Below are 16,791 nucleotides of genomic sequence, written 5' to 3'. Positions count from 1 at the left end.
GTGTTACGCAAGAACAGTACTTGAATAAATGTACTTAGTTAACTTCCATCTCTGCTAAAACAAGAGCACACAATTGTTACAAAGAACCCAATGTTCTTCAAAGATCTAGCCTCTTACTCTGTAAAGTGCACCATATTGATGCATTTAACTTTATAATGTACATTATTTTCATAAGGCAAATTGATTGCTCTATGTCTTAGTGCCATATTAGGAGTCTTGACGAGCAATTGAGATGACAATGACCGGTAGATGAATGGTAAATAGACTGCCAATCTTAAAGGACGACCTGCCAATCTTAAAGGACTGACCCAATGCCACCCCCAGCAATTAGAATGGAAATTGGCTTTACTTTTCCGAATTGGATACCGCCTGTTATTGTGTTGAACTGACAACCCAAATTGACAAATATATTGTCAGAGGGATAACATTGTGTTGCCTCGCTCAATGTAAATGAACATGTGAACGATTCCTGTGCAGCTTAGTCATCAATGTTGCATCAGGCTGAATTCTGGGTATTATTCTTCTTGCTCATATTTTCGAAACTATTAAATGTTAAGTCTGACTATTTAAACCTGATAAATGTTACACTGAGAATGTACTTGTACAGAGGTAACGCTAGCTACTTTCACTTTCTCTGAGCACATCAGACAATACAGAACTTCACCCTTGCACCGCCATGTTTTTAACATGTTTGTTGTTCGCAGACATTGTAGTTGGTGTAGCTTAGCTTAAATGTTAGCAAACATACACTTTCTGAGTTTGCAAACGTATTACCGTGTAGCAGTTGCGCGCGCATATATATATATATATATATATATATATATATATATGCAACTGCTTGAGAGGCAACAGGCTACACCACCATCCTAGCGTTAACTCTATCAAGGGAGGCTTTCCTTTGTAATGTAACGGAATTGTGTCCCATGTCGGTGGGATGTTTGCTAGTTAGTTAACTGACACTAACTAGACTGTAAATGGGTAGCTAACGCTAACGTTAAGCGTCACCTAGCTTAGCTACGTTCACATCAAGCACTAGCTAACGCTATAACAACGACAGTCAATGGACGAATAAAAAACTAACGTAACACGCGTTACTGGCAGAATAACATTTACAACAACACACGTTGGCATGATTAACTTACCAGCGTTGGTTTGGAGAAACCAAAAGAGAATGCATCCGTAGAAAGCAGGAGACATGGCTATATTCCTCGAGGTCCTGGCAGTTGTTCACATGCATTCATAACTCGGGTTGCGGTCAAATAGTCAACAAAGTACCTCCTAACGTCTCACCCTGGCCACTTCTTAACCTCTGTGTCAAACGTCAAGAGGTCAAGGAAAGATGGGAAGGAAAATTCATGAGTTAGGAAAAAACAACCGCGATGTTGAGAATACAACCCCACGATCACAAACACATCGTTATGATGCGACGGCAGGCGGATGTTAGTGACGTCAGTCTGCAGCAATGAAACTACAATGTTCAGGACATGGACTACAAAAAAAGCGCATCTTAGATATTTTGTCCGTGTTCTGAAAGTATTGTTGCATGCAGACGACATGAACAACACGGTTCAAAATATTACTTTATTAACACAATTGGAATATAAATTAAACAAGGAATATCAATCAATCAATCACACTTTAATTTCAGACTCAAGGTCCAGATACAAAACATTAAATAGTACATACAAAATCACAAGTAAAATACATCGAACTATGAATGCTTTATAAATAGACAGCTGTACCAATGTCTCCACAGCTGGGACTGGTAATAGAACGAAACTTTATGGTTGAAAAAAACATGATTATTTCATTTTCGGAGTCATCACCGGCAGATAAATTTATACAAACGATTTCTTTGATCGACTTGGAAAGTATTAACTCTTGGAGCCACAAACATTTCACTAGCACTACTCCATTTCGGTCTCTTCAGTAATATTTTCATGGCATCATTATGAGCTGCTTGAATTCTCTGTAAGCTTTTTTGTAATCAGACCACACGTATGCAGTGTCGAGAGGTGTACACTATGCTCTAAACAGAGACATCTTCACGCCATCCGTACACACACTAAACCTGCGTGAGAGAATGTTTGCTTTTGCATACATCACACAACCCCACACATTTTCAAAATGAGCGATATTGATAGACATCAACAGCCAAGAGGAAATTCAGAAGCAGCGAAAATGTGTTTTTGAGAGTGATGAAGACGAGAAACTATAGTTTGAATCACTTGAGTTGTTACATTACTGTAAATTAAAACTATTTTAGCTGAGCCGTGTTGTCCGTTTTCTACAAGATTGATCATGTAAGACTGGAACAGACGAAACAAAGAGATACATAACACATAAAACAAAGAGGCACAATGATGATTGCCGCGGAGCATGTCGGGTGATATTCTCACAAGCACTCAAATAAATTCCCTGTCGGATATCAACACACATTTGACGGGAGTTGATGACGGAGAGAGTAACTTTAATTCTTAAATGCTGGTGAATGGAAAAAAAAGGGCTCCAAGAAGGGGCACTTTTCTCATCCAGGGCATAAGGGCAGGTGCTTGAGCACCACGAGGGGTCTATCTGTGCACGTGCCTGATACCAGTAAGCCAGAACTGTCACAATATGTTTGGGGACACCTCTTTGACTAAATTTTACAAACAGCTTTCCATGATTAACACGGTCAAAAGCTTTAGAGGCATTAATACAACACATGAGAATGGATGAGTTTTGACCTCTATATTTGTTAACCATTTCCTTTAAGGCATATATACACAAGTCAGTGCCATGTTTGGCTTTGAAGCCAAACTGGTTATCCGAGGAGTGAATACACTCATTTAATCTGTCCAACATGATTCTTTCTAGCACTTTTGACAGGATGCTGCCAAAGCAACGGGCCTGTAATTATCTACCTACTTTACCCGCTATGTTTTTTAATGACGAGCATTTGTGGTATCCTCGTCTCCATCTCTCCCTCTTTCTCAGCGAGATGCTGAATCATCTCATAGCTGCAGCGGTCATTATTCCATTTTTGCCAGTTTCTTTTCTCTATAGTTGCTGGAACAAACATTGGTGCCTCGTAGGATTGCATGGCACATTAAGACGGCACATGATGGCCATAGTCGATGAGCTAGGAACACAAGGCAAGAGAAGAGGAAGAGATCTGGTGAGCAGGTTTCAATTCAATTATGTTAGAGGTCCAGGTAAAGGAGGCCCTTCTTCATTTTCTTGCTTCTCAAGTTGGCTGGATGTCCTTTCAGTCTAAGAGTCTTAGCTCAAAGTGCACCATCGAGCCTGCAGGAGGACAGGACTTGCTCTGACGTCCTCTTGCTTTATCTTTTTGAGAAAGGGTGTGCAGTGTATGGCGGGATCAGTAAACCACTCGTATCCTAACAACTGTATTAATTAAACATTATTTTAGAGAATTAATAGTAGTTCTTACTATTACTTAGTTACTTACTATTTCATTCTTCAATATTTCAGCAGCAACACGGTTTGATATAAATCACTGAAGATCATCTGATCAGACATAAATTAATTTGACAATTACACAACATAGATACACATTTTTAACAAGAAACAGAGCAACGAGGATAAAAAAATGGACAGGTCGGTGTCCTGGGTGAGAGGAAAAAGATAGGAAGGGAAAGAACATTCCTTCCTTTCTCTTGAGATAGTTGTCTGTGTTCATGTTGAGATAAAAGTTGCAGGCAGAACAAGTTGGTTGCAGCAGCAAGCATGGTCACACACACACACCAAGTGAAGTAAATGTTATTTTATAATTAAAACTATGTATGCTTTATGATATGAGAGGACCATTGAATGGCAGATTATGCTGTGTTTTAAGTCCACATCCATTCTTTGATAATTTAGAATCATACAGGATTGATAGTGGCTTTTATAGCACAATGACAGTGTAAATACTTTAGTATTTAGCTCCAATGTGTCACACCACGCTCCTTCTGTAAAGTACAGTATGTTGTAATACTGCGATCAATATTACGACATTACACTCGGTTAAGGAAATGAATCCATAATCTACACCTCTCTGAGGCTCTGATGTCTAATCACCTCACAGTAACTCCTGCTCCGGGGAATTATTTAATCTCTGATGTAAAGCAAGAACCAATTATTCCCCGTTTCACAGTGTCATCCCTGCTAATAGTCTCTTCACAGTCCCAACGGACTGCAGCCTGTAGATTGTCTCTTCTTCATTGCGCCTGTGCTTTTCAGTCTTTCTCTCGAGCTCTCTGTGGCGTCAGGCTGTTTGCTGCAGGTTCTCCTTGCTGCCTCCAGTGGTTGGCCTGGCGTCTGCGATGATGCTGACCTGATGGTAAATCTCGTCAGGTGGATGAGAGTTACGCATGGCTAGGTACATGGACGAGATGGGGGGTGCCAGCAGGTACTAAGGGGCAAAAAGGAAGCGACTCAAGTTTGTGTTAAATACCTGGCTAAGAAAGACAAATGAAGGGAAAACACTTCAAGAAACATTCTGCAAGAATACTATTAGTTTTCAGATTTTTCAATTTAACATGCAAGGTGATCATGTTTTGTTACTTGCCACATGCACCAAGAGTCAACAGGGTTTGAAGGTGAATACAAACAATGCCATGCAGACACATCAATATACACACCTCTTTTAAGTGCTGAGGTAGTGCATCTTTTGGACAGAGAAAGTGAGACATATGTTTCCGATACACCACTGCAACTACTACCAGAGCCACTGCCATTGCCACGATGCAAAACGTCCCAACAGCTGCCACCCATGGAACCTCTTCTTCTGCAACACAGAGCAAGAACAGTAGAAGTAATTAGTATTAGTTTCCACTTTTAATGAACTTGTTGTGCCATGGATCATTTTGATTTGAATCAGTCACTGCAAAATTCAACAAGTTCCAATTGGTGAATGTCTTGTCCTATATTTGCATTCTTTATTTTTATTTAGGCATATGATACTCTCACCTAAAACAGTAAATTTCCCAATGTTAAAAATTCAGTGTCAAAGTATATTGACCCTTTCAATTACAATAGCAAGAGTAAATAGCCCCAGTGTTGGTGTAAATATTCATAGTTAAACATGGTGATGTAAAATATACAGTGTTAAAGTGAATTGACTCTGTCAGAGTCATTCCAAGTAAAACACCCAGTGTACTGGCGTCTTTGAGATTTCTATAAAGCACTATATAAATCTAATATATTATTATTATTGTACTCTGGAAAGCTCCGCCTCCCTCCTTCTCCTTTTTAAATTGATTTTCATCACGTGACATTTTAATACTGGAAAGAATTTCTCTAAATCACTTTTTTATATAAAATGTTGATATTTCAGCAGAAGTAACATTTTAGAATAACTCTATACTGAGTTCAACCAACACTCGAGCTGTTTTTGTGTCTTGAAATACCGAATTGCAGACGGCTAACGGGACCGAGTCAAAAGCTACATATTAAAATTGGCACTGTCAATTCAACAATTAAAGAGTACATTAACAGTAAGCCAGTAAACATATTGTCCCTATCTACAGAGCATTAAAGAGCCTTTGTGGGTCACAGGTTAGCAGGTCTGTCTTTCAATCATTAGGTTGATGGTTCAATCCCCGCCCGAGTCAATTTTTCCTTGAGCAAGACACTTAACCCTGAATTGCTCCCGGTAGCTGTGTCTACGGTGTATGTGACATGATCGGAAGTCGCTTTGATTAAAAATGTCAGCTAAATGAAATGTACTGGAACACTGAACATATATAACATTTCAGATTTAATGCAAGAGTTACTATTCTATACTGATAAGTTTCAGATATAAATAACACTTGTGGTGATATTTACATTTGACACTCGTACTAGTGTTAATCCAAATTAATACTTCTCAGTGTAGTAAAATAATAACTCTTCCCAGAGTTGTGTGTACTCTGAAATGTTAACACTGAGTTGCTTTAACACTCTAAAGATAAGGTTATATACGGTATGTTCACTGGCTGAGTGTTAAAATGGACTCTTTAAGTGTTAAATTGACACTGCCAATTTTACTGTATCGGTGTCAGAAGCCAACAATACTATTAGCAGCTGGGAAGAATATGTCCCTGTGGTGTATATATACGGCAAAGCAGAGACAATCGCACAGGTGTCTGTAGCCAGCAATGCTATTTGCACCTCACCAAATACACATTAGATACTGTATGTGTATTTGTAGCCTACGGTGGGCTATGCATATGTTGTCGTGGGCATGGTCTGTGCTCAGCTAGAGATTTGTGGGAGTGGTTCAGGGAAACAGTGCCAGATTAATTGGTACAGCTGTAACCTGTTGCTATATATGCTTCATCTTTTTAAGCAGTAACAGGCTGACGCTCTGGTAGCCGGAAGACAGAGAGAAAGGAACAACCGCCTGTGAGAGTAGGAATGTATTGTGGACGCTCGCTGAACATTTACTACTCAAGAGTGTGTTGTGTTAAGGAGCGGTTAGTACATTTTTCCTAAACTTTATTTAAGTATGTTTTTTGCCTCAACCTAACCAAATTGCAGGTGAAAATATATATAGTAAAACTAATAAAATAGTGAGTCAATAAAGTGCAAGAGAGACTTCTAATGGGACTTGAACCCAATTCTCCTAATTATGAGCCCCGAGCTTGAGCCATTCATCCACCATAAACTCCTTCTCATACCTTCACAGGGTCTGGTTCAACCATGCCTCCCTTCCCTCCAGAGTTGGTGGGCTGGTCTGAGCTGAAGAGGTTCTGTTGAACCTGCATGATTTTATCTGATTTCACCAGATTCCAACCCGGTGGCAACAAGGTCGGACAAGCATTGAGAATATCTCTCTAGAAATAGACCATCTTCCCCTGATGGTCTGGTTTACTTAGAGAGTTCTATAGAGGATCACAATGGAATTGAAACTGTTTTATAACAAGTTTAAAGTTCCCTAACTAACTTTAATTTGGATGGTGCTTTTGTCCAAAGTGACTTACAATAAGTCCAAACCATGTGGGTACAACCCCACAATTGCAAGAATCATGCACGTACATCAACTTCAACAAATATGCCATTGGCGTGTGGTTGTGTGTGAGTATTCGTTTGTTCATTTTCACTAAACAGATCCTGAACGCATGTCAATTTAAAAACGGTTTGGTTGTTTACAACGTAACGTATCAGAGATCGGCGACGATAAAAGCATAAATGTTGATGTCCAGATCACATATTTAAGAATATCAGCGGATAAGTAAAACTTGTTTTCACACTGTTAGTTAACGTTAAACTGTGTAGTTCAGGGGTGCCCAATAGGTCGATCGGCATAAAAAAGAAAAAAGAAAATCCCCCCGACGGCATTTGCCACTTGGCTGACACACAGAACAGTCAGTCCGAGACACGGGTCACCACACATGCACAGTCAACCGCACGAGCTACGGCAAAACCCCAGCGAGCTAATTAGCTCATTAGTTAAGCCGTTTATCAATTCCAAATACACGAAGTACAGACTTGTGTTCTTTTGGTCTTGAGAGTCCAGAATCCAAAGAACGGGGGGAGGGAGGACGGTCTTTCTGCGATTGGAACAGCAGCTTTCTTGATGACATCACCACATCAGCTGTTCTTGCTCATGAGTTTACTCCAATTATTCACTAAAGTATTTTTTACAATCAAACACAATTTGACAACCCTGCCGTTTTTCACTATCCTTTAAATATTATGATTTCATTTTGAGTTGTGTGTGGATATATATATATATACACACACTTCAAAATAAAATAATCATACACATATAATTTTATATGTATTGTGTACAAAATAAAAACATATATATATAGTGTTTAAAAATATACCTATATATATATACACAACTATATTTTCACCAGAAAGTGCTCTACATCTAACCTCACTGTAACTCCTCCCACTTTCCGGAGGATGCATCAGAGGAGACTTGTGCGTACTCTGGCCAGCCGATATCCCACAGAATGCATTTCACCAGCAACCGGAAACAGTAGCAGAGGAGAAAATAAACTACTGACAGTTGACTTTTTATAAATACTACTGTTGTTGAGTCACGGAATGTCATTTTAGGATGTTTTCAGGTGAGAAGTTAGTAGTTTAAAAATAAAATCGGTATTCGGTTTGTTATGATTCAGCCTAATAAAGATCTGCGCCGTAAATTTGAGGTTCTGCTCCGCAGCGCCGGGCGTGTGGCCGCCGAGAGCAGCCTGATCTCTATATAATATATATATTATAATAATATATATATATATAGAGCAGCCTGATCTCGGCAAGACCTTTTTAAATGCTCCGCTGGCTCTGATGTCTCCGTTGCGGTTAAACATGAGATATAATAATTGGGTTTTGGAGGATCTAGCGAGCACAAAGAGTTTATTATGTATTCACAGATAACATTAAATCAGTTTGACTGAGGGTTAAAATTCATAACTCAATATTTTAATTAAATTTTAACGTTGAACTATAGCGGTGTCTTTTTACTTTTGACCAAATTGTTTACAATTACTTCTGTATTATAACCATATATATATACACAAATGTATATATATACATAAATATATATTTATATACAAATATATGTATATATAACATATTTATTATAAATATATAATTACACATATTTATAAACTATATATTTATAAACAATATATACACTACCGTTCAAAAGTTTGGGGTCATCCAGACAATTCCGTGTCTTCCATGAAAACTCACTTTTATTTATCAAATGAATTGAAAATTGAATAGAAAATATAGTCAAGACATTGACAAGGTTAGAAATAATGATTAATATTTGAAGTATTAATTTTGTTCTTCAAACTTCAAGCTCAAAGGAAGGCCAGTTGTATAGTTTATATCACCAGCATAACTGTTTTCAGCTGTGCTAACATAATTGCACAAGGGTTTTCTAATCAGATATTAGTCTTCTAAGGCGATTAGCAAACACAATGTACCATTAGAACACTGGAGTGATAGTTGATGGAAATGGGCCTCTATACACCTATGGAGATATTTCATTAGAAACCAGACGTTTCCACCTAGAATAGTCATTTACCACATTAACAATGTATAGTGTGTATTTTTGATTAATGTTATCTTTATTGAAAAAACAGTGCTTTTCTTTGAAAAATAAAGACATTTCTAAGTGACCCCAAACTTTTGAACGGTAGTGTATAAAGACTATATATATATATTAGGGCTGTCAGCGTTAACGCGTTAATCTATGCGATTAATTTGGCCGCGTTAACGCACTAAAATATTTTACCGCAATTAACGCAACTTTGTTTACTTCCGGTGTGCCTTGAAGTTTTTACACTCCTCTGAGTCAAACCGCGGGAGTACGGTTTAACACGGTTTCCGTTATTTAATAAATTATTTCTCCGCGAAAATAAGGAGCAGAAATCAGTTTAAACTCGATGAATCTGTCGGGTCTCCTCCTGCTCCTCCTTCCTCCCGTCTCCCCCTCTGATACACAGAGGAACGGAGGGGTGACGTGTCGGGTGACGCGGCGCGGAAATAACTCGTCACACGAGACCTTCAACGTGATTTGTCAATCATGTGTCTGTCAACATTTTGCAAAAAAAACAACCAATGAACACTCAGTAAATCACAAAGGACCTCCCACCACACAAGTGGGGCTCATTAGCAACCTGTCAGTCAGAGAAGACAGAGAACACGGCGCGAGGACAATGTGCCTCAATATATAGAGAGCTGAGATTGTTCTGGAATGTTTGATGTATAACACATGGGTATGTGTCACATTAAAACGCCTTTAAAAGGTGAATTTACATTTTTTTGTAAAATGGAGAACATGCCCCCAGCCTCCAGAGGGTTAACGTGACATATGTGAATGTCAGTCAGTTACCAAGGCCACTGGTTCTGCTGCTGTTCAATGTTAAAGATGACAGGACCAATGGGGTCTCAATATACTTCTTTTTTTTTACTAATCTGGATGTTTCACTGAAGAAACAATTTATCATCCACAATATTAAATACCTCGCTGGCACTTTATAGGTAGGAGCCTCTTTGAAAACACAGCTCTGTGTGAAGTTTTGTCTTTAAAAAGGAAAAAAAACTTTTAATCGCGATTAATGAATTTCAAAATGTGCGATTAATTAGTTACTTTTTTTTAATCGATTGACAGCCCTAATATATATATGTTTTTATTTTTTACACACTATATTTACAATTATATGTGTATGATTATTTTATTTTTAAGTGTAAATATATATATATATATATTATATCCACACATACAACTAAAAATAAAATTATTATATTTAAAGGATAATCCAAAAAGCAGGGTTGTCATATTTTGTTTGACTAAAAAATAATTTACAGTGAATAATTTGAGTAAACTCAGGATCAAGAACAGCTAATGTGGTGACGTCATCAAGTAAGCTGCTGTTCCAATCGCAGAAAGTCCGTCCTCCCGTCCTCCCGTCCTTCGGAGTCTCCAAAGCCCAAACTCCAAAGTTCAGACTCCAAAAGAACACAAGTCTGTACTCAGTGTACTTGGAATTGAGAAACGGCTTCACTCTCTGGAACGGACAACCCGCCCACAGCAACAGACTTTTCACCTGTCCATCGCAACATTCACTCCCTCTGTCCCTCCTCCCTGGCCTCCTCTGTTCTATCTGCCCCTCCCTTCAACTGACTCCTTCCCACTCAGCATCCTAACTCTGCCACAGACCCTATTCTCTCTGTCTCCATTTCTTGATTCTCTCTTTCCTCTTAAGACACGACTGGTTTGCAAGTCCTCTCCGGCTCGTAGTTGTCTGCTCAGTGAGACGAGAGAGCCACCTTGCGACAGTCAGAAATAAAATGGAGAAAATCTATACATGCAGACGACCTGCTCGTCTATCAATCTCTTCTCTCCTCCTTCTCTGCCTCCATCTCTGCAGCCAAAAGCCCTTTCTAACTAACCAAAATTCAATCTTCTTTCTCTAACCCCCAAAAACTCTTCTATATTTTCCAACCTCCTTGATCCCCCCTGTCCCACTTCTCCTTCCACCCTTCTACCGAGCCATTTCGTCCACTACTTTACAAACAAGATGGACGACATACGCTCCTCCTTTACTAATCCATCTTCTATCACTACACTTCCATCAACTTCTTCTTCATCCCCTTAGCTTTTCTCTTTCACCCCCTGTCTCCTAATCAAGTTCTTTCATTGGTAACCTCCGCCCGCCCGCCCACATGCCCCCTTGATGGTGCCCCCTTGTTAAGGCCATCCGAAACTCTGCAGTGCATCCAGAATGCAGCAGCTCAACTGGTCTTCAACCCAAATTCACTAATTGGTTATAAGAGGCAAAGTCTAATCTATCCAGTTTATCTTTTTTTATTCTGCCTCTGCACGGATTAAAACGTCTTCATGTCAGTCTTTTATTGTTATCAAATCCTTTCAGGTGGTGGTGTAAGTCACAGGTGAATTCAAAGATGTATAGCAGGCTACCCACTGTGCTTTTACAAATAAATAAATTGATACAAATCTAGCAAAAGAAACATACCGGTTGTGGTGCTCTCACAAACCGCTGCACTGGGTTTGCTGAGGTTGGGGTTCCTCTCTGTGATGATTTGGACTTGGACGCAGTACTTGGTCCAGGGGTCCAGGTCATTAAGAACCAGTCGGTTTTGCTGTATGTTGCTGTTGCTTCTGGCCTATAGGAATAACAGAAGTGGTCAATTGTCTAGTCTGGAGGAGCTAAATGACACCACAGAATAAGAAACAGAACTGGTCACAGATAATCTGGTTGCAATATTATCTTTCGCCACATTAGCATCTGACTGGCTTTTGGTTTTAAATTGGTAGGACAAAACTGAATTTAACAAAATTAAATCACAGTACAGTGACATGCAGGACATGGCAAACATAATTATTAACTGAAGAAATGACAATATTGTTACAGTATTATATTGTGGTAAAATAAACATTCGTCCTGCAGTCACTGTATTGTCGAGATTTCATCAAAAACATTAGCTAGAAAAAAAAAGCAGCAAATAATTAACTGTTTAAATGCTTATATAGACCACAAATAAAATGATCATTAGTGCAATAGTATTCAAAGACGGCCTTTCAATTACATCATGCTAAACTGAGATGGGAATCACCTGCTGAACATGAGTACACGAGTGATTTTTATTAAAATGGTTACTCCACTAACCCCCACTTTTGAAAACGTATAATTTTTTTTAATTAAAAGGTAAAAACAACACAAGAAATGTCACATAAAAGATGCATGCAGCAGATTGCATTAGATTAGATATTCCTTTATTAGTCCCAGAGTGGGGAAATTGCAGTAAATTAACTAATGAATTCATAGTATTCAGGAATAGGAAAGAAACATTCAGTGTCCTAATAATCCTTGATCAGTTTTTTAAAATTATGGATGCTTATAAAATAATGAAGTCTAAAGAGACTATTTCACACCAAGATGACGGTGCATGAAGACGAATGATATATATTTTGTCAATCAAATTTCAACTAATAGTGCATTAAACTGAGGGTGCAATGCTTGCTTTATGGGAAATATGACAGCTCTATAAGATCAGCCCCCCAGCACTGGGCTTTGCACTGGGTGGATTTGAGTGGCTACAGCCACTAACTGAAGATGACGTCCTTCTCTGGTGGTCAATACCATCAAAAGCTGTCCAAACCCAATTATCTTCAATAACGCAAAAGTCATATGGGACTCCAAAGTCAAACATAGCGGAATATTTGAGGGACATCTAAATATTAGAAGCCATCTCCCAAAATGTGATGACATCAAAGCGCTATTGTTGGGATATAAATCTAAACATTTATTCAGCGGGGAAAGTTGACTTCACAGCAAGGTTTTATTGACAGGCCCGGATATAGATGTTTAGAAAAGATAGCAACACTGGAAGAGGACGTGGAGTGGTTGTTATATATGTGTACATAAATTGAGTTTGATTTTGAGGTCTCAATTGAATGTTTAGGACATAATGTATATCTATCTCCAGAAATGCACTGTATGACTAAATAAGAATTCGATCCCCAAACTCTATGGTTAATTAGGGCTTGCTCTTCCCAGTATCCAACACAGTAACCATAATTACATGAGAACCACTGATATGAACAACACTTAATCAAACCAAGTAGTCCCACCTTCTCCCTCCAGCCATCCTCCCAGTAGGTGATGTTATAGTTGACAGAGTGGTAAACTTTTCTGAGTGCAGAGATTGTGAACACCGGATCTTTAATGGTGACCTCGATAGCAGCCCCATTGGAGGAGAGAGAGACAATGGGAGAACCGATAATGGCTGAGGAAGAAAGAGAGCACAGTTGATACAGTTTATGCAAAAAGTATATAAATAAAACACTTCTGTCATGTCTTCAGTAAAGACATGATCATTTTTTTACTGAGACAATGATAAGAGTGACAATAAATTCATTATTTAGTTATCCCTCATAACAAAGGTGCTTTCAGCTCTACATCTTTCAGTTCACACCACCAGTGTGAAACGGATTCTGCTCTGTTTCCATTTTACACTCCAACTGCAGTTCCAAAATCATTTTCTTTGTTTTAGTTGAGGTGATGTGGTAATTTACCTTTACACTGTGCTCTGTAGGCTTTAGCTTCTGTCTTTATGTTTTCACGGCTGAATCTGTTTGCAACACACATGTGTCTGCTGTCTGCTATGCTCAGAAACCGCTTTTTTGCAATTTTCCACAATGTGATAATATTCCTTTTGGGAGTGCAGTTAGTGGCAGTGTGGCATCCCTGGCAGCTCTGAGAGCTGGTTGAAGTAGCAGTGGGGAGACGGAAAAGCGACGGTTCAACTGACACCTTTTGATTTACAAAGAGTAAATGCTGAAAAATGACATTATGCTGTTGAGAGTGACAAGTCTTAGAACACATTTTACTCACTATCTTTGTCCAAGGTTATTTGGTTACTTTCCTCCCAGGTGGAGCTCTCTGTCCCCGACTGTGACCGCACTCTGCCTGTATACTTTCCGTACTCAAATATAGAGACGTTGAGTTGGCTCAAGTCACATTCAAGGTTGGAGATGTTCACACAGCCCACTTTGTAATCTGAGACTGAGGATCTGTGGATAAAATACAGTTCTGGTATTATGGATTTGCCCATGTGGATTTTATTTGTCGGTGTGTTTGTAAAGACAACATAGAAAAAGGGCCCAGGCCATTACCATTTCATAAATACATATTATCACCTTAATAATGGCTATGACTACCATGTGAGCAATGGTTCAATCCCCGCACTAGTCGATGTGTCCTTGAGCAAGACACTTAACCCTGAAGTGCTCCCTGTAGCTGTGTCTACGGTGTATGAATGTAACATGATGTAAGTCGATTTGGATAAAATTATCAGCTAAATGGAATGTACTGCTTAAAATAATAATAATTAAAAACAGCTGCCAGATCTGGCTGGAAAACGGGTTGGTGAGAATGTGGTTCCCATTTTCTCACTACTTAGATCTGTTTTCCTTTTTACTGTCTTGGAAAACCCAAGCTGGGTAGAGCAGGATAAGAGTCACCTTACACATTATCCATAGTCATTTGAACTATTAGTGCAACTTTGACCTTCTAGGCCATTCACTGTAAATTAGAAAAGATGCTGGAACTCAACACCAAAATTAATATACAATTCTGAGACAAATGAAATCACATTTGACAGAAATGGAAGATTTGTAATTTAACACTAACCGTACATTAAAATGAACAAATACAATGCAGATATCACTGAGTCACTGATGTTAGCCAGGTTGCACTACACAGGTAAATGAAGAACACTGAGCTCATAGTTCTCAGATTCTGCCTACTCTACAGAGTAATGTGTGTGTGTGTGTGGTCAGTGTGATGATAGTCCTATTTCCCAGAAGAGAAGATATTTCTGTACAACACCACGTATATTACTGTTGATAAGAGGGACGTTTCTGTGTTCAGTGGTAGAGGGGAATGGGCTGCTTATTTGCCTCACATTTTGTCAGTAAAATGTTAACTGCATTCACATCTCTTTTATAGTTTCCACCAACTTAAAGCGGTTTAACACTATATATCATTACTCGTCTGTTCACACACTGATGCGGAGGCTACGATGCAAGCTGCAAGCTGCCACCTGCCCATCAACTTTGGTTTAAGTGTCTAGCCCAAGGATGATTCGAAATGGACTGGACGACACAGGGACAGTGCCGCAAACCAAAATATAGTCAACAAATTATCAATCCAGCAACCTCTTACACTACTTTACAAATACAACCACTCTTTAATAATTAAGATGAACTTGCTGATATCCAATGAATTGGCAATCAATCAGCATGTCAGGTAAGAAATGTCTTTGGCTTGATCACAACACTTCAGAGAAACAAAATGGCATGAATGATGGATCAGATATAATCTATTCACATGCAAAATAACATTTCACTGGCTTATAGCTACTGTGTGTGTGTCAGAAGAGTGGAATCGACCTAAACTTGATTTTTCCTATAGTTGTGTCAGCTCTGAGAAATTGTGATGGGCATTTAGATTTGTATTGACATTTTCAAGACATCTTATGATTCCACCTAAATAGTCTTCGATAGCTGTGCAACACAAACAGACTGACGAGGAGAACATGTTTGCAAAACCAGAAAGGGTTTTATTGCTGACTCACTTGAACTGAGTTGTGTAGACTTGGCTGCTGGCTGGACGATCAGTTGAGTCCCAGGTTAGCATCAGATTCATGTTATTGGAGGTCAAGCGGACATTTGTAGGTGTACTGAGGACTCCCGATACCACTGCACAGTCCAAATATAAAAGGGACACAAAGCTAGTATAATCACTCAACTCAAGTAACATTTTGATTTTTGAGGGTGTCATCAGAGCCACTGCACTTTTATAACTGATTAAATCCATATACATATTAAATAAAGGTGTTGTTGTCATGGTGCCACAATGAACCTGTTTCACTCGCATCTTCTCTTCAAACACAGAAAGAAGTGTACACAGTGAAAAGTGGTGATGCAATAAAAAGCCCTAATTACAAAACATTCAATAATAACACAATTCCTACTGCAGGCCGGGGACTGCTTTTCAACACAGCTCCGTGATGTGACGTAGTGGTCCGTCTCCAGCTAAATTAGTTACAGTCATAATAATCCGCTCTATAGACTCTCAGTTTAATGATTACCCACCGGGTGACAACGCCAGATTACCTGAGGGTCCGAGTATTGTGGTAAACGTCAAGATGAAGGCACAAACGGCGGCTGCCATGTTAATCGCAAGGCTCCTGTCAGTTCATGAGGCGTCCCGCTGCGCAGCGTGTTGTCGCCCTACTTCCTGCATGGTAACCTCGCTGAAACAAAGCAGGGGAATTCCGCGGAAACGAAACTCCCTCCTTCTCAGAATCGGCAGCTGTGAAGGATTCAGGCTGTCGGTGCCCGCTGCAAACAAACAGCATCGAACACGCTGGGACTCTCGTAGCCCACGTTGTGTTGGGCTCCTGTATTTATACGCGTGGAGTTTGTTTCAATTTAATTAATTCAATTAAGTTTTTAAAATGTGTACATTTATATACATATTTATATATATATATGTATCAGGGCTCTCAAGTTTTGAAGACAGGCAAGCGTGAGATTTCCATCAGCACCCGATACAGCTGACCGTTGCCCGCGCCGGCATCGAGCCGAAAAGAGTTGTTGACGGGGGGGGGGGGTGCTAGTGACTATTTCTACTCCGAGAAAAGTTGTTGACGGGGGGGGGGGGGGGGGGGATGCTAGTGACTATTTTTTGCCGATCGGCGTATTGAGCACCCCTGCATTCAAGCATTAAATAGCCGAGAGGTTTTTTCAGCGTGAGGAATTCGATGTGT

The 16,791-nt window shown here is 39.3% G+C and overlaps 1 protein-coding gene across 1 annotated transcript; it reads right to left on the bottom strand.

Moving 5' to 3' along the window:
• Positions 1 to 1,617: 1,617 nt before the first annotated feature.
• LOC130191217 (interleukin-10 receptor subunit beta-like) lies at positions 1,618 to 16,574 on the bottom strand. The gene is given in 8 exon segments (XM_056410879.1): positions 1,618 to 4,297; positions 4,299 to 4,396; positions 4,626 to 4,771; positions 11,469 to 11,619; positions 13,088 to 13,242; positions 13,851 to 14,029; positions 15,595 to 15,718; positions 16,136 to 16,574. Coding segments are annotated over 8 exon segments (1,047 nt in total). The 5' UTR covers positions 16,194 to 16,574; the 3' UTR covers positions 1,618 to 4,161.
• Positions 16,575 to 16,791: the final 217 nt, after the last annotated feature.

Source organism: Pseudoliparis swirei, unplaced genomic scaffold (genome assembly GCF_029220125.1).
Source record: "Pseudoliparis swirei isolate HS2019 ecotype Mariana Trench unplaced genomic scaffold, NWPU_hadal_v1 hadal_28, whole genome shotgun sequence".
Lineage (NCBI taxonomy): Eukaryota > Metazoa > Chordata > Actinopteri > Perciformes > Liparidae > Pseudoliparis > Pseudoliparis swirei.
Note: the sequence above shows the minus strand (reverse complement) of the source record. Positions and strands in the feature narration are given on the sequence as shown.